The following is a 17,977-nucleotide window of genomic DNA, read 5'->3' as shown; positions in this document are numbered from 1 at the left end:
AACGGGGAGGAGGTCACGACTCTGAGCACGGACCCTCGGGAGGCTCATACCCACCCAGCACCCTTCTCATTCCCGTGAGACAGTAACGTGTCCAGCCATGCGTCTGGGCTCCCAGCAGTGGGATAATTGTTATTCTGCAGCTGTAGCCATTTTCATTTTTCAATCATCTCAAGAGGAGCAGGGCAGCAATATTTATATACTGGCTTTCCATTCAGAAAGGACCAGTAACCAAAACAATGAGAGGAGGGTTCTCTCAAACAATGTTTCTAGACCTCCCCGTTAAATACTGCTACGCGATTTGAAAAGCTTTTTCTGTCTCACTTAATGTAATCATGGGAGAAATGAGAAATAAAATGTATGTACAAGAGATACTCCTCAGTTGCTGCCACTCCGGCCACACTGCTCCGAGAGCAGAGCCAGCCGTGAGGTTCCGATTTACGAGAGGGGTTACCCTTCAATTCAGGCTAGTTCCTATGCCCTGACCTTCACACGTGATTAGAAATAGAATGTCTGTCGTTGCAAAGACAAAACATAGCAGCCAGTGATAAAAGGTACCTTAAACACAAAGGGAAGAATGTCCGTGGCACTTTGTGGCAGCCTCAAGTCTGGGCTCACTGCTTATTCCATTAGAATGCAGCCTCCCCTTCCAGAATGTAAGCTCCTTGAGGGGAGAGGCCATCTCTCAGGTTCACTGCTGCATCCCCTAACACCTGTAGCTAGGTACCAGGTACATGAGACGGTACCTGGTACCTAGTGAGTGCTTGCTAAGTATTTATTATCAAACTGACCAACTCGGCTGGGAAACCACTAGTTTCTTCATTGCTGCCTAACAAGTTACCACAAAATTAGCAGCTTAAAACAGCATCCATGTATCATTTCATAGTTCTGTAGATTTGACTGGGTTCTCTGCCCAGGTTCTCACAAGGCCAGAAATCAAGGTGTCGGCTGCAATGAGCCGTCTCTGTCCTGAGGCTCTGGGTAGCATCCCCCGCAAGCTCCTTCACGTTGTCGGCAGGATCCAGTTGTGGCTGTAGGCTGAGGTTCCAAAGTCCCCATTTTCTTGCCGGCCAACCCCTCTCTGCTTCCAGAGGTGCCCACATTCCCTCTCACGTGGCCCCTTCCATCTTCAAAGCCAACAAGGGCGCATCTGGTTCTTCTCGGGCTTCAAGACTCTCTCTGATTTTCCCTTCTGCCCCCAGCAGGAGAAAACGCCTGCTTTTTTAAGGGCTCGTGCAATTGGATTAGGCCCACAAGGATATTCTGTCTATCTTAAGGTCAGCTGGCCAGTAGCCTCACTAACATCTGCAGAAACCCTTTTGCCCTGTGACATACACGATCAGGGGACTAACCCCAGGGGTCAGGAGGGCCGTCTAGTATTCCACTTACCACACCACCAGTTGCAGCTTCTCTCCTTATGTACACCCATCAGGAGCTCACCCTTGTGTGTTCTTGTTATTTTAGTGGTTGAAGAGACGTTCCCATTGTTCATCGTGGTGGGAGTGTACTCTGCACGGTAGAAATAAACCCATCCCAGGGCACCCATCCTAGATGCTTTCAAGGACCTCCTCTCCGCAAGGAGGTTTGAGGAGGGCCCTGGCATTTGACTGGGTAGTTTATGAAGTTTGCAGGGGCAATTCCTGAGGGACCTAAAAAGGTACCACCCTCTTCAGCCTGTCGCTCCCTATACTGGTACAATTTAGCTCAGCAAAGAAAACCTCTGGCTGAATGCATTTCTCTCTCTCTTCACCTGGCTGGTCCAGGTGAAGTTTTCTCAGCTGCCAGCCCTCTGCTTGCTTCAAGTTCACACATTGTTCTAGATGTTACCTGTTGGGTATTTGAGAAATCTGGGGCCAGACCAGAGATGAGTCTTGCCTTGTGGCCAAAGTCACACAGCATCAAATCAGAATTTCCCATATGTGTCTCTCACCCATAAACCCAGATCCTGGCACAAAGAAGGTACGTGATAGGCACTAAATGATTGTTGAATGTCCTTACCAAAGCTTATTTCAGACATAGCCTAGGCAATTCTAGCAGCCCCCTCCCTACCTGTTAGTTTTACTGGCATCATCCCTTCACATCATGCATGGGTACCTGAAGCATCAGGTAAAAGCAAATGTTTCATCTGAAACGTAAGCCTACTACAGTGTGCTCAGATGCCACGTGCTGGGTGCACGCCTAGGGTCTAAGCAGTCTGGCCTCTTCATCGTGAGCCGATGATAGCACTGGACCAGACAATCTTTTAAGTCACTTCCAGCCATAAAAATGTATGTTTATAATTCTTATGTCTAAATGCCTTGAGGAAGTTCATTATTTACAAGAAGCCTGTAACAAATATCCCGGCAGAAAGGAAAACTGCTCTATTCGTTTTCTGTCGCCTGATAAATTGCCACAAACTCAGTGACTTAAAGGCATTCACTTATTGTCCCACAGTGTCCACGGGCCAGGAGTCAGGGCACAGCTTAGCTGGGACCTCTGCTCAGCGTCACACAAGACTGCAGTCAAGGTGTCAGCCAGGCTGCATTCTTTTCTGGAGCTCGGGGTCCTTTTCTGAGCTCACATGGTTGTGGGCAGAATTCATTTGCTTACATCTGTAGAACTAGGGCTCCATTTCTTGCTGGCTGAAGCCAGGGGCCAGCCACTCTCAGCCCCATGAGACCCCCCCCCCTGGAACTCCTGTCACATGGCCCTCTGGCAACATAGCAGTTTACTTCTCCGAGGCTGTCTGGACCATCTTCCTCTCCCATCTGCTGAGATGGAGTCTTGTACAGTGTAACCCAATCAAGGGCATGACAGTCGCTTTTTGCCATATTCTGTTTGCTGGAAACAAGGCACAGGTTCTAGGAGAGGGGATTGTACAAGAGGGTGACTCATTGGGGGACACTTTTAGGGTATGTTCCCAATACCCAGCAGCCCCTAATGTGACGGGTCGGGAGAGTTGCAAGAATGTCCTAATGTCTGAATTTGCTTAAAGGCAAAGGACTTTAGTTGGTGGAATTAACGTTCCATTTCTTCTTCCGAGTCTGATCAAAAGCCCGACGTCAAGGCGAGCAAGGGATAAGCGGAGCCCCTGATGTCATAAGTAAATCAATCCACATGCCTCATCTCAGTGGCAGCTAAAAGGCAGCTGGTGAATCCCGCACCTTTTAATGTAAGAACTAAAATCATGGAGAGTGAGGAAGGGGTGGAGAGAAGTCCAGCGGAACCAAGTGAGAGGGAACGGTTTTGAGGGAGGAGAGAGGCTCCAGGAGCAGCCTCTTCGTGTAATTCCAGGGAAGCGCCGCGTGGTCCCTGCCTGCAAAGTGGGCTCTCGAGTGGGGGCACTTTTCCCTTCAGGGACATTTGACAACTCTGGAGACATTTATCGATAGGGCTGAGGTTGCGACGCTCTGCTGTAGGTCCCCCCGGCTTTGCCTGACTGACGCCCGTGTGCCTTGAGAAAGAATACTGAAGCCACCGCACCACCCTCCCTTGTCACCTTCCAGGGCAGGAATGATAGATGGTGGTGCTTGCTGTGGGCCTGCGGGGGGGGCGGTCTCCGTGCTCTGTGAAGAGCCAGCGCCTCAGCTCGTTCTGTGACCAGAGCAGGCCCTGCCTTCGGTGGCCGGTGGGTTGCTCCCCTGAGCACTGCAGAAAGCTGCTGGCTTTGGTTACCCGAGGGAGGAAATGAAAGGGCATGAGATTGTTCGGCCCCGAGTGGAGAGAGGAAGGGAGTGTTGAAGGTGGGAGCAGTGACAGTTGCTACGGTTAGGCACCGGGTCTCTGGGAATCTCTGAGCAGTGGGCAATCAGCAGGCCGTTAACTGCCCTCTTTCAGCTCAAGTTGGAGTGAGGGTGTTGATTGAAACACCCATGACTTAGCCCCCTGTGGGTTTATAATTCTGGGCAAACATCTGGATTTGTTTTGCTTTCCAGGTGGAGCCCAATACCAAGGTGTTTCCAGCGGTCTTCCTGCAGCCTACAAGCACCTCTTTGTTTCAGTTTGAACTTGGGAAGCTGAAGGTATGTATCTGTCCCCTCATCTAATATCTGTGACATGAGGGGGCATGCTGACCATTAGGGGGAGAAGCTCAGGCCTGAGAAAACCGGGAATCTGTCACCTCTTGCTTCTCATATGCCTCCCAAACGTCTACACTTCCATGTGAAATTCATGCAACAGTAGAAAGGTTCCCATTTTCCCCTTCTCCCACTTCTGTTGAGTACCGAAAGAATTAATGAATGTTCACATAACCCATTATGTCAGGTCTTCATTGATGCCGGTGAAGCCCTCGTTGGTCCCTGGATGCATTTGTCTCTTTTTAATGTATGCTCATCCTTTTGGTCAACATGGGCCAGGTGTATTGTCCAGCCACTGAGCATCTCTGTGTTGCACGTGTATTCTCCTCCCTGATGCCTTTCTGCCTTGCCCCAGAACGCCATGCCCCTGTCGGCAGCCATATTTAAGAGTGAAGAGAAAAACCCCGTCCCGCAGTGCCCACCACGGCTGGACGTCCAAACCATCCAGCCCGTCCTCTGGAGCCGCATGCCCAGCAGCTTCCTGAAGGTGGAGACGGAGCGGGTGAGCGACCGCCATGGCTGGGTGGTGCAGTGCCTGGAGCCTCTACAGATGATGGCGCTCTACATCCCCGAGGAGAACAGGTAGTGGGGGGGCCCAGAGAGGAAGGGCCGGGCCCGGGAGGCAGGGAAGCAGTACCCAGCAAGCCCAGAAGGGAAGGAGTATCATCCCCATTGGCAAAGGGCCCAAGACGACTGCTGATTGCCCCGAAGGCTCGGTTTCTCTTCTTTCCCTTCCCCACTTTGATTATTCACTCAGAAACAGCATGATATTCACAGTGACGTGTCTGCCACAGGGCTTTCACTGTAGCTCCGAGTACCTGCACTCAGGGATATTTCCATGCGCTTAATTAAAAACCCTAGCGTGGCTCAGAAATTATATGTTATTGATGGCAAGAAGGGGAAGAATGAGGCATGCCTAGCTTGCTTAGAGAACCAAGAATCAGGCTCCTGGTCCCCACTCTTTAAGAGGTGCTCCTGGGGCTTCCCTGGTGGCTCAGTGTTTGAGAGTCCACCTGCCGATGCAGGGGACGCGGGTTCGTGCCCCGGTCCGGGAAGATCCCACATGCCGCGGAGTGGCTGGGCCCGTGAGCCATGGCCGCTGAGCCTGCACGTCCGGAGCCTGTGCTCCACAACGGGAGAGGCCACAGCAGTGAGAGGCCCGCGTACCGAAAAAAATAAAAATAAAAAATAAAAATTTAAAAAAAGAGATGCTCCTGGATTATGACCTAGATTCAATTCCAGCGCTATCACTTCCTGGCTGTGTGGCCTTGAGTGAGTTACTCATGCACTCCAGGCCTCAGTCTTCTCATCAGTACGGTGAGATCAATGCCCACCCAAAGGATTGCTGAGAGAGAAAACATTAAATTGTGTAGGGAAAATCTAGTTCAGTTTCTGTCCATAGAAAAAAATTAAGTAAGTTTTATTTTTATGGATGTTATTACCCCTTGATCTCTTGGACTGAAAAGATAAAGCAATAGAGGATGGAGATATTTGACACCGGCACAGCTCACATTTAGGTATTCCACTGGGTCATGGGCAGCAGAAGGGCAGGCTAGTGTAGGGAAGGAGCAGCAAAGACCAGGAGACCAGCCAAGTAAGCCAATTGCAAAGTGTCCTCAGGTTCTCAGTGAGAAGCAAGACAAAATGGAAAAATCTAAGCAGAGATCAGAGCCCCGGGCCCCCGCACACACGGGAATAATACACAGCAAATAGATCTCTACAGTCAGGATGGAGAAAGTGAACCGGCTACCTGACTACGCCAACTCATCACAGGTTGGAAGGCGTTTCCTCTCTGGACAAGAGCGCGGGTGTGTGTTTGTTTTCAGGAAAAGGATAGCCCCATGGCTGATGGTAAACTGGAGATTCCATAGATGAGGCAGATGGTAAATTGATGGGAGGGCTTTACATCAGGAAACAGAGGATCCCCTTGAGCCTACAAATAAGAGGACCGAGTCACCTGTCATGTACCTGAATGTTTTCAGTTCTGAGTTGGGTTTTTCCCTAATAGTGGGGACTTTGATATTTGGTAAGCTAGCGGCTTTTAAGTCTTACAGACTTTTGAGACCCTCATAGTTAGAAATGGTGGGACGAATGATAACCCGTGAGAGACTCCTCCAGGTTCTACCCGCTCTGCCTTCCTTGGCTCGGGTGAGACGCGTGGGGATTCCGAGGGTCAGCGCTCTGCTGAATTCTGGCAGTTTTCTCCCCCTGGAGTGGTTGATTGCTTGTCTCCTCCTCAGGTGTGTGGACATCCTGGAGCTCTGCGAGAAGGAGGACCTCATGTGGTTCCATTACCACACGCTGAGACTCTACAGCGCCTTGTGCGCCCTGGGAAACAGCCGGGTGGCTTACGCCCTGTGCAGCCACGTGGACCTCTCCCAGCTCTTCTACGCCATTGACAACAAGTACCTCCCTGGCTTCCTGCGCTCCGGCTTCTATGACCTTCTCATCAGCATCCACCTGGCCAGCGCTAAGGAGAGGAAGCTGATGATGAAGAATGAGTACATCATCCCCATCACCAGCAGCACCAGGAAAATCCGCCTGTACCCGGACGAGTCCAAGAGGCATGGGCTCCCTGGGGTGGGCCCGAGAACGTGCCTCAAGCCAGGGTTCAGGTTCTCCCCCGCCTGCTTTGTCATGACCAGCGAGGAACACCAGAAGCAGAGCCCCGAGATTCCCTTGGAGCTTCTCAAGACGAAGGCGCTGAGCATGCTGACGGAGGCAGTGCGGTGCAGTGGGGCTCACATCCGGGACCCCGTCGGGGGGTCCGTGGAGTTCCAGTTCGTGCCTGTGCTGAAACTCATCGGAACCCTGCTGGTCATGGGGGTGTTTGACGATGACGATGTTCGGCAGATCCTCCTTGTCATCGACCCCTCCGTGTTTGGGGAGCACAGTGGGGATACACAGGACGGAGCAGAGAAGGAGGAGGTGACCCAGGTGGAGGAGAAGGCTGTGGAGGCTGGGGAAAAGGCCAGCAAGGAGGCTCCCGTCAAAGGCTTGTTGCAGACCCGATTACCGGAGTCCGTCAAGCTGCAGGTAATTCGGGGCAACCAGCATCCTGCCCTTGGAAAGAGCTGGGGAGGGTGACAGTGCAGCCTGGTGGTGACGCCAGGACTGTGTGCATTGGCTTGAATGTGGAGTGTAGCAGAGATGCTCAGGGAGAGCGCCCACTGGTCCTGCTTGTTTCTGAGCTGGAAGTTACTCCCTAAGTCTCCCCAAACCAAAACGAAAATACCAGCCCTCGTCAATAAAGCGTGTGCTTTAGAACTGTTTTTCTGGTCCCACCGATGGATTTTCCCTGGTCTTCTCTCCTACCCTTTGGGACTAAAGCGCTCATCTGTGACATCTTGTCTGGAGACGGGGAGGAGCCTTTGGCCGTGGAGTTGACCAGAGGAACTGGCTTGTAGAATGACCACACTCATCAGCCGCTCTCATTTGTTGCCGTGCTCCGATCACAAGCCTGACGTGAACCTGTTACACTGGCACTCAGAGAAAGTGCCGTCTGTGCTGGGCGTCCTGCTCACTGAGAGCTGCCCCCTCGCGCAGCTTAGTCTTACCAGACGTAAGCTAGCATCAGTGATGCGCGGAAGAGGATGGTGACCTTTGTCTTCTTAGCACTGAGAAGAGAGAAATGAAAACAAATAGAGGAGAAATTAACACAACACTGTAAATCAACTATACTTCAGTAAATTTTCTAGAAAGTAAAAAAAGAGAAAAGAAAAGAAATAGAGGAGAGCAGTTGATCTTAGTGGAGTGACCCTGGTTCAGGCATCCCTGGATTTCACTTCCTGTGCCTCAGCCACTTACTAGCTAAATAAATTTGCCAAGTCAGTAGCCCATCAGTCTTGGCTTTATGATTTGTAAAATGTGGATGATGATATAGTAAAACATAATAGTAAAATGTGTTGTTAAAAAATATAATTTGAAACATTTTACCATAAAATATATTATAAAAAATAATCTGGGCTTCCCTGGTGGCGCAGTTGTTGAGAGTCCGCCTGCCGATGCAGGGGACACGGGTTCGTGCCCCGGTCCGGGAGGATCCCACATGCCGCGGAGTGGCTGGGCCCGTGAGCCGTGGCCACTGAGCCTGCGCATCCGGAGCCTGTGCTCCACAACGGAAGAGGCCACAACAGTGAGAGGCCCGTGTACCGCAAAAAAAAAAAAAAAAAAAAAAAAAAAAAATCTGCAGTCAAAGCTCTCTTATCCAATATGATGGGATTGGTAGGTGGCCATTTCATCAAAACATTGAATATAGAGGAGAAGTACAACGAATTTTACATATGTACCTTAAATATTTTATTAAAACAGAAATGTGCTATTCTGATGGAGGGCCAAGACCTCTTCTTTTTTTTTTTTTTTTTAATGATTAATTTTTTTAAAAAAAGATGTTACCTCAAGACAAATGTAAATGAAAACAAAAATTACCAAAACCTATGGGATGCAGCAAAAATAGAAGAGGGAAGTACATTGCAATAAATGTTTACATTAAAAAAAAGGAGAAAGATCTCAAATAATCTAACTTTTTACCTCAAGGAGCTAGAAAAAGAACAAACCAAGCCCAAATTTAGCAGAAGGAAGGAAATAAATATTAGCGCAGAAATAAATGAGATAAAGCAGCAAAACAATAGGAAAATGTCAAAACTAAGAGTTGGCTTATTTTATTGTAACTTTTCTTAACTCTAAAATTAAGAAAATAAGTATGCCTGCAGTAGCCAGTTTAATTGAAGCAGGTATCTATATGCACATGATTTGGGGCAAGACTTCTTCTTTAATGTGAGTCCCTGACGGGCACATAGAGTCCCCTCTTTTCCGTGGATGACACCTGTCATGCGCCATCTATGATTACAACTTTGGGGTCTTTAAGGTAGGCTGCAGACTTAGAGGTAATTGAAAGCAACCTGAGTGCAAAATGCTTCTAGATTTTTATGATTTTCCCCAACTTTTTATAGTTGTCTAACTCACACTCAATTTTAGCATTTTTTTAAAAAAAAACCTTGCCTTTCACAGATGTTCCCTAGTCATTCAACTTGGTTTTCCTATTTCATTCACCCACATGACTTTAAATGTTGTAATTATAATCACAAGTAGGACGAGCATAAGCTCTGGGTCCCAGTTTACCTGGCTGGAGCAGAGGTGGGCAGATGTACAGAGACTGTCCTGCTAGGTGACAGCACCCCACCACCAGGGGCCTTGTCTGTGCCCAGACACACTGGAGAGTGTTCTTGCTCTGGGCGCGCAGCCTCAGCGGCCATGGCTCACGGGCCCAGCTGCTCCACGGCATGTGGGATCTTCCCGGACCGGGGCACGAACCCGTGTCCCCTGCATCGGCAGGTGGACTCTCAACCACTGCGCCACCAGGGAAGCCCTGGAGAGTGTTCTTTAGTCACGTGTGATGGGTTAAGTGGAGGTGGGTAAATAGAACTTCTGCTTTAGTAAAAATATGAGGAACACACATAAAGTATGGCAAGTGCCTGGCACAGTGTCTGGCACATAGCTAGTGCTCAATAAGGTAGGGCTATTATTTTCTTATTAGTATAAATTCTAATGGCGATAAGATTAGTTATATCAATCGATTATAGAAAAACAGTGCTGATAAACAAAAACAATGAAACATGGGGAGGGAAGCAGAAGTCTCGCTTTCCCATCATCCAGCACCAGAAGATGTCAGGAAGGAGACCCAGTGCTCATATGTACCATTCAGTGGTGGTTTCCGTACTGAGCTTAGAGCCCTGGGAAAACGCTCTCCTACATGCTGTTCTCTGTCTCCACAGGCAGACACGCTCGGTGTTTAATGAGCTCATTTTCCTGTTGTTCTCCTGGCTCAGCGGTAAAGAGCTGGGCTCTGGGTTCAAGTACTAATCCAGAGTCATCCAGTAATGGCCAACTTGGATTCCAGTAATAGCTCTATGCTTACTGTGTGACACTGGGCAATTTCCTTAAATCGCCTAAGTCTCAGTGTTACTATCTGTAGAATGGGGATGATAGCCGCTTCACCAATGTACATGAAGTATTATTATATTCATGTGTGTGTACACTTTTGCAGATGTGTGAGCTCCTCAGCTATCTCTGTGACTGTGAGCTGCAACACCGGGTGGAGGCCATCGTGGCCTTTGGTGACATTTATGTCTCCAAGCTCCAGGCGAATCAGAAGTTCCGCTACAATGAACTCATGCAGGCCCTGAACATGTCTGCGGCCCTGACTGCTCGGAAGACCAGGGAGTTCCGCTCACCCCCGCAGGAGCAGGTGAGAAGCCCCTTCTGAGCCTCCATCCCATTCCTAGGGAAGAGCTTGAACCCGACAAAGCAGGGTACGCAAAGCCTTCCTGGGAGGTTGAAAGATCCCGGCCAGCACCAGGAGACAGGCTAGTCCTGTGCTGAGACAACTGGGAAGCCTCAGCCAGCTGTCTTGGGTGGAAAGATAACCTTCCAAAACCACACACAGAGCCAGGCTTCCTCCTTTCCGTCGCTCGCTCATGCCACCACTCCTGTCTCTGTTAGGATCCAGCGTCTACCCCTTAGAAGCATTTCTGTCCAGTCCTTCCAGAAGTCAGAACTCTACTCTCCAGCAGAGATCAACAGAATGTGGTCCGCATTTCCTGACTCGTGAGGGCGGGTGCACAGTCTTCCTTGACCGAGACCCTCTGGAATCCCCCCACCCCAGCCCCAGGAAGCCTGGAGGGCATGACATGGATGAGGGAGTCCTCTCCTGGGATGTGTTGTCTCCATTCTTTGCGCTACCCCACCTCGTAGTCAGCCTCATCCAGGTTGAAAGGCTGCTTTGAAAAGAATGAAAATCCTGGTGAGAAACTTGCAGATGAGGGAGGGACAGCTTATAAAATAATGGTCTCCACTCGTCGCCACTGCTCGGCCGCTCACGTATATCCTGCAGGCCATTTGTCACAGCTCCCTCAGTTTCAAAAGACAAGATAGATCTTCCAGTGAAGAAATTCATTTTCTGTCGTCGAAACCAAATCTTTGGATCTTATATATAGTTAATAAGCAGCCTATCCATAAATTGTTGTTGATATAATTACCACCATTTTGTAACAATGGCGAGGCCACCACAGCATGGTCCAGTTACGTTCCTAAAACCTAGTTTACAGGCTATAGATACTTATATTGGCTTAAAAATGAACCACCTATCTTGGCTTTTTAAGATTCCTTTGAATGATACTGGCCTTGATAGAGAGCAGACAGAGCTTCACATCTCTTTGCTAGAGGCAAAATGCGAAGGCCCTGTGGATTGGTGAGAGCAGGTACTTTGCACTGTGGTGAGGAAAATGCAGTGAGTGTGAATTATTCTTGAAGGCTTTACAGATGTTGTCAGGCTGCTTTTAGACTGGCAACAGGTGCGAACATTCCCTGTTTCCCTGGGCAGAGGCTGACTTGTATTTGTGAAAAGTGGGAAGGTGGATGAAGTGGTGATTAAAACACTGCTGTTGGCTTCAGAGCCTGGCTCCCATTCCGGCTCCACCATCACTCACCGGGTAGTCTTGGGCGCATTACTTCTCTTTGTCTCTCAGTTTCTTCAGGCTGCAAAATGTGGATAATGTTTGTGAGAAACCTATGAGATAATTCATTTAGATCGCTTAGCAGGTAATCTGTCAGGTAGTAAACATTCTGTAAGTACTACAAGCCCTCATTAGTTTTAGTGTCAGAGGTATTTGCATTTGCCTCATGCCATGTACTATGACCTTCCGTCAGTGAGCCAGTGACTAGAGTTTCTGCATGTTTTCTGACATCTCCTCAAGCCAGCCGGGACTTGGTTGTCCATCTGACACCGTCATCCCCATAGACACAGCTCATGATCCTGGATCCTAGAAGGGCCCTGCTGGCTCCACCCTCTTCTAGCCCCATTCTGCCTCCTTATCTTCTCTTCTGTCATCTTTGGGACCTACCATCACTTCCTTCTTTAGCATTCTAGACAGTCCTCTGAACAATTATTTCAGACCCATTTCAGAAGTCTGTATCTCAAGAACTTGAGCAGACCTCAGAATCCCTGGAAGGCTGAATAAAACACAGATTGCTGGTCCCACCTCCAGGGTTTCTCATTCAGTAGGTCTAAGGTAAGGCCTGAGAATTTGCATGTTTAGCGAGTTTCCAGGCTATGCTGATGCTGCTGGTCTAGAAATGAAATAAAAGCAGGGACCCTGTTACCAAATTCAGCTGTCCCATCTGCCACCCCTCCCAGAGTATTCATTTCTAGAAGGAACCTACCCATAGAACTTTCTGAATAATTAAGAATTTAATATTGATAAAGGATAAGGAGGGTTTCAATTTCAGGGCAGAGGAATGCAAAATCACTTGGAATATAGGATACACAGGAATTAGAATTTTAAAACAGTGATATGATTACCTCACTCTTCTGTAACCTGTGAGGATAAAATAGAGGTTTTCAGCCCTATATCCATACACTATTCAGAGAGATGAAAAAAACATACTTGGGGGATGTAACTAAGTACAAAAGTAGGTAAAGCGAAGATTAGTCCAGTGATTGTTGGCAAATTAGCCAAGCACAGCTTGCAAGCCTTTCACTTTGAAAAGGACTTTTATTAAAGGGGATGACCTGGAAGAAAATTCGGTTCACTCCCCTTTTGGTTACGCCCTGAGGGCTGATGGACCACTTGCTTCCTAAGTGTTGCAACAAAAGAAAGATCATTCAGTAAGAAATTAACTTTCAGATTCTTGAAATCAGACCTTCAGGTCTGATTTTTATTTAATAAACAACCCATCCATATATGTTGCTGATATAATTACCATAATTTAACATTGTGGAATAACCACAAAAATCACTTTTCCAATCTGTTTTATCAATATTATTTTATTACAAACAATACCTCTACCTTCTGCCGGAAACTTGTTTGCAGTAGAAGCTTTGAAAAAGTATCTTCCTAACAATATTAAATAAGGTTCATGGTTTAATAAATGAGACTGTAAATTTTTTTCACCTAGATATCCTAAACAAAAGTAGAAAATACCCCTTTGCCTGGTGTTTGGGTTACTCTGCCTGACACAGCAAAATGGACAAGATTACCTCTAGCTATTACTTCAGTGCCTCGAGATATTCACTAACCTGGGGTCATGGGTCTGTGGAAGAATTTAGACATCCAGAAATCTTAGTGACAGCTTTATTTTCACCAACTTTTCATTAATTTCTAAGAGCATTTCTTTCAGTTATTGATACAGGCGACAAAGCAAGTACCTAACCTTGTCACCCACAGAAACTACATATTTTTTCATATCATATTACAAAGTTCTAATACCTTGAAATATCATTTGCATTCATCACTACTTCAAGATCTCAGTGCATGTGAGACCTGCTGCTAGATCTTTTTGTATATATGTTACTGTATCACAAATTTGTTTTTTATCATCTTGATAACTAGATTGCAGTATAATTGTTTCTCTTTGTAAATCCTCTCTGTTTTGTTTTAGGTATTTAAAATATTAATCTGAGAAAAAATCCATGGGTTTCACTAGACTGTCAGAGTGGTCCATGGCACAGAAACAGTTAAGCATCTCTGACACAAAACTATAGAGGAAAAGATGACAGGCTGGCTGCAAAACATAAAACCTACACGTCAAAAAAAATTCTGTAAACAAAATTAAAAGCTCACTAAAAACTGGGAAAAGTATTTGGAGTATATATTACCAAGAGTTAATAAACTGCAGATGTGCAAAGCACTCACCGATTAATTTTTAAAAAGATAATCACACAACAGAAAAATGGAGGAAGAACATGGATGGAAAATATATAAACTGTGAGATAAAAACAGTCCTTCTGTGTGGAAAAGCAAAGTTCAACCTCACCAATTAAATGCAAATTAAAGGAACAGAGGGCTTCCCTGGTGATGCAGTGGTTAAGAGTCCGCCTGCAAAATCAGGGGACATGGATTCGAGCCCTGGTCAAGGAAGATCCACATGCCGCGGAGCAACAAAGCCCCTGCACCACAATGACTGAGCCTGCACTCTAGAGCCCACAAGCCGCAACTACTGATGCTACGCTCCACAACTACTGAAGCCCGCGCACCCAAGAGCCCATGCTCTACAACAAGAGAAGCCACTGCAATGAGAGGCCCGCACACTGCAACAAAGAGTAGCTCCAGCTCACCGCAGCTAGAGAAAGCCTGCGCACAGCAATGAAGACCCAACATAGCCAAAAATAAATAAAATAAATGAATTAAAAAGATTAGGACTGTTATAAAAAAATGAAAAATAAAAGGAACAGAGATATGACATTTTTCACCCATTAAATTGGAAACTATTTGAAAATATGTTAACTCTCACTACCATAATGGAGATGGCAAAGTAATACACACTCTTGTATAAATTTGGTATTAATGCAAATTGTTGTGAGCTTTCTGGAGAGCAGTCTGGCAATTAATATCAAAAGCCATTAAAATGGCAGCTCCAGTTGGAATTACTGGGTGGTGCATGCCAACGTGACTGCGCTGGTAGTGAGAGGTGCTTGGGTCATGCAGAGGCCTGTGGACTTTGCAATGGTCCCACAGAGACTTTGACGTAAGAAGCGGCCATGCAGCTGGGAGGGTCTTGGTGCTCCGGCCGGGTGTCAGGCCTGAGCTGCCAAGGTGGGAGAGCTGAGTCCAGGACATTGGACGACCAGAGACCTCCGTGCCCCATGTAATATTAATCAGCGAGAGCTCTCCCAAAGAGCTCCATCTCAATGCTAAGACCCAGCTCCACCCACCGGGCAGCAAGCTTCAGTGCTGAATGCTCTATGCCAAACAACTAGCAAGACAGGAACACAACCCCACCCATTAGCAGAGAGGCTGCCTAAAGTTATACTAAGATCACAGACACCCCAAAACACACCACCAGACGTGACCCTGCCTACCAGAGGGACAAGATCCAGCCCCACCCACCAGAACACAGGCACCAGTCCCCCCCTGCCAGGAAGCCTATACAAACAACTAAACCAACCTCACCAACTGGGGCAGACACCAGAAATAAGAGGAGCTACAAACCTGTGGGCTGGGAAAAGGAGACCCCAAACACAGTAAGTTAAACAAAATGAGAAGACAGAGGAATATGCAGCAGGTGAAGGAGGAAGGTTTTTACCCACCAGACCAAACAAATGAAGAGGAAATAGACAGTCTACCTGAAAAAGAATTCAGAGTAATGATAGTAAAGATGATCCAAAATCTCAGAAATAGAATGAAAAAAAATTCAAGAAACGTTTAACAAGGACCTAGAAGAACTAAAGAGCAAACAAATGATGAATAACACAATAAGTGAAGTTAAAAATACTCTAGAAGGAATCAACAGCAGAATAACTGAGGCAGAAGAACAGATAAGTGACCTGGAAGATAGAATAGTGGAAATAACTGCTGCAGAGCAGAATAAAGATAAAAGAATGAAAAGAATTGAGGACAATCTCAGAGACCTCTGGGATAACATTAAATGTACCAATATTCTAATTCTAGGGGTCCCAGAAGAAAAAGAGAAAAATAAGGGGTCTGAGAAAATATTTGAAGAGACTGCAGTTGAAAACGTCCCTAACATGGGAAAGGAAATAGTCACCCAAGTCCAGGAAGCGCAGAGAGTCCCATACAGTATAAATCCAAGGACAAACATGCCAGGAAACATATTAATCAAACTATCAAAAACTAAATACAAAGAAAAAATACTAAAAGCAGCCAGGGAAAGCAACAAATAACAGACAAGAGAATCCTTATACGGTTAACAGCTGACCTTTCAGCAGAAACTCTGCAAGCCAAAAGGGAGTGACAGGACATATTTAAAGTGATGAAAGGAAAAAACCTACAACCAAGATTACTCTAACCAGCAAGGATCTCATTCAGATTTAATGGAGAAATTAAAACCTTTACAGACAAGCAAAAGCTAAGAGAATTCAGCACCACCAAACCAGCTTTACAACAAATGCTAAAGGAACTTCTCTAGGCAGGAAACACAAGAGAAGGAAAAGACCTACAAAAACAAATAAAAGACAATTAAGAAAATGGTAATAGGAACATACATATTGATAATTACCTTAAATGTGAATGGATTAAATGCTCCAACCAAAACACACAGACTGGCTGAATGGATGCAAAAATAAGACCTGTATATATGCTGTCTACAGGAGACCCACTTCAGACCTAGGGACACATACAGGCTGAAAGTGAAGGGATGGAAAATGATATTCCATGCAAGTGGAAAACAAAAGAAAGCTGGAATAGCAATACTCATGTCAGATAAAATAGACATGAAAATAAAGACTGTTACAAGAGATAAGGAAGGACACTACATAATGATCAAGGGATCAATCCAAGAAGAAGATATAACAATTATAAATGCTTATGCACCCAACATAGGAGCACCTCAATACATAAGGCAAATGCTAACAACCATGAAAAGGGAGATCAACAGTAATACAATAATAGAAGGGGACTTTAACATCCCACTTACACCAATGGACAGATCATCCAAACAGGAAATAAATAAGGAAACACAAGTTTTAAATGACACAACAGACCAGATAGATTTACTTGATATTTATAGATCATTCTACTCAAAAGTGACAGAATACACTTTCTTCTCAAGTGCACATGGAACATTCTCCAGGATAGATCATATCTTGGGTCACAGATCAAGCCTAGGTAAATTTAAGAAACTGAAATCATATCAAGTATCTTATCTGACCACAATGCTATGAGACTATATGTCAATTACAGGAAAAGAAAACTGTAAGAAATACAAACACATGGAGGCTAAACAATATGCTACTAAATAACCAAGAGATCACTGAAGAAATAAAAAAATACCTAGCAACAATGACAATGAAAACACAATGATCCAAAACCTATGGGGTGCAGCAAAAGCAGTTCTAAGAGGGAAGTTTATAGTAATATGATCCTACCTCAAGAAAGAAGACAAATCTCAAATAAGCAACCTAAACTTACACCTAAAGCAATTAGAGAAAGAAGAAGAAGAACAACAACAACAAAAAAAAAAAACCAAAAATAGAAGAAGGAAAGAAATCATAAAGATCAGATCAAAAATAAATGAAAAAGAAATGGAGGAAACAATAGCAAAGATCAACAAAACTAAAAGCTGGTTCATTGAGAAGATAAACAAAATTGATAAACCATTAGCCAGACTCATCAAGAAAAAAGGGAGAAGACTCAAATCAACAGAATTAGAAATGAAAAAGGAGAAGTGACACTGCAGAAATACAAAGGATCATGAGACATTACTACAAGCAACTATATGCCAATAAAATGGATAACCGGGAAGAAATAGACAAATTCTTCGAAAAGTAAAATCTTCCAAGACGGAACCAGGAAGAGATAGAAAATATGAACAGACCAATCACAAGTAATGAAATTGAAACTGTGATTAAAAATCTTCCAACTAACAAAAGCCAAGGACCAGGAGCCTTCACAGGTGAATTCTGTCAAATATTTAGAGAATAGCTAACACCTATCCTTCTCAAACTCTTCCAAAATATAGCAGAGGGAGGAACACTCCCAAACTCATTCTACGAGGTCACCATCACCCTGATACCAAAACTAGACAAAGATGTCACAAAAAAAACTACAGGCCAATACACTGATGAACATAGATGCAAAAATCCTCAACAAAATACTAGCAAACAGAATCCAACAGCACATTAAAAGGATCATACACCATGATCAAATGAGGTTTATCCCAGGAATACAAGGATTCTTCAGTATATGCAAATCAATCAATGTGATACACCATATTAACAAATGGAAGGATAAAAACCATATGATAATCTCAGTATATGCAGAAAAAGCTTTTATCATAAAACGCATTTATGATAAAAACCCTCCAGAAAGTGGGCATAGAGGGAACCTACCTCAACATAATAAAAGCCATATATGACAAACACAGCCAACAGCATTATCAATAGTGAAAAACTGAAAGCATTTCCTCTA

The 17,977-nt window shown here is 45.5% G+C and overlaps 1 protein-coding gene across 1 annotated transcript in view; it reads left to right on the top strand.

Moving 5' to 3' along the window:
• RYR3 (ryanodine receptor 3) overlaps positions 1-17,977 on the top strand; it is a 550,597-nt gene that overhangs the window by 358,838 nt on the left and 173,782 nt on the right. The window contains 4 exon segments of the mRNA XM_079909615.1: positions 3,912-3,998; positions 4,408-4,634; positions 6,293-7,088; positions 10,099-10,299. Of these exon segments, the coding sequence (XP_079765741.1) occupies positions 3,912-3,998; positions 4,408-4,634; positions 6,293-7,088; positions 10,099-10,299 (1,311 nt within the window).

The sequence above is a fragment of the Stenella coeruleoalba genome, assembly GCF_951394435.1.
Source record: "Stenella coeruleoalba genome assembly, chromosome: 2".
Lineage (NCBI taxonomy): Eukaryota > Metazoa > Chordata > Mammalia > Artiodactyla > Delphinidae > Stenella > Stenella coeruleoalba.
This window is presented reverse-complemented; position numbering and strand designations above follow the sequence as displayed.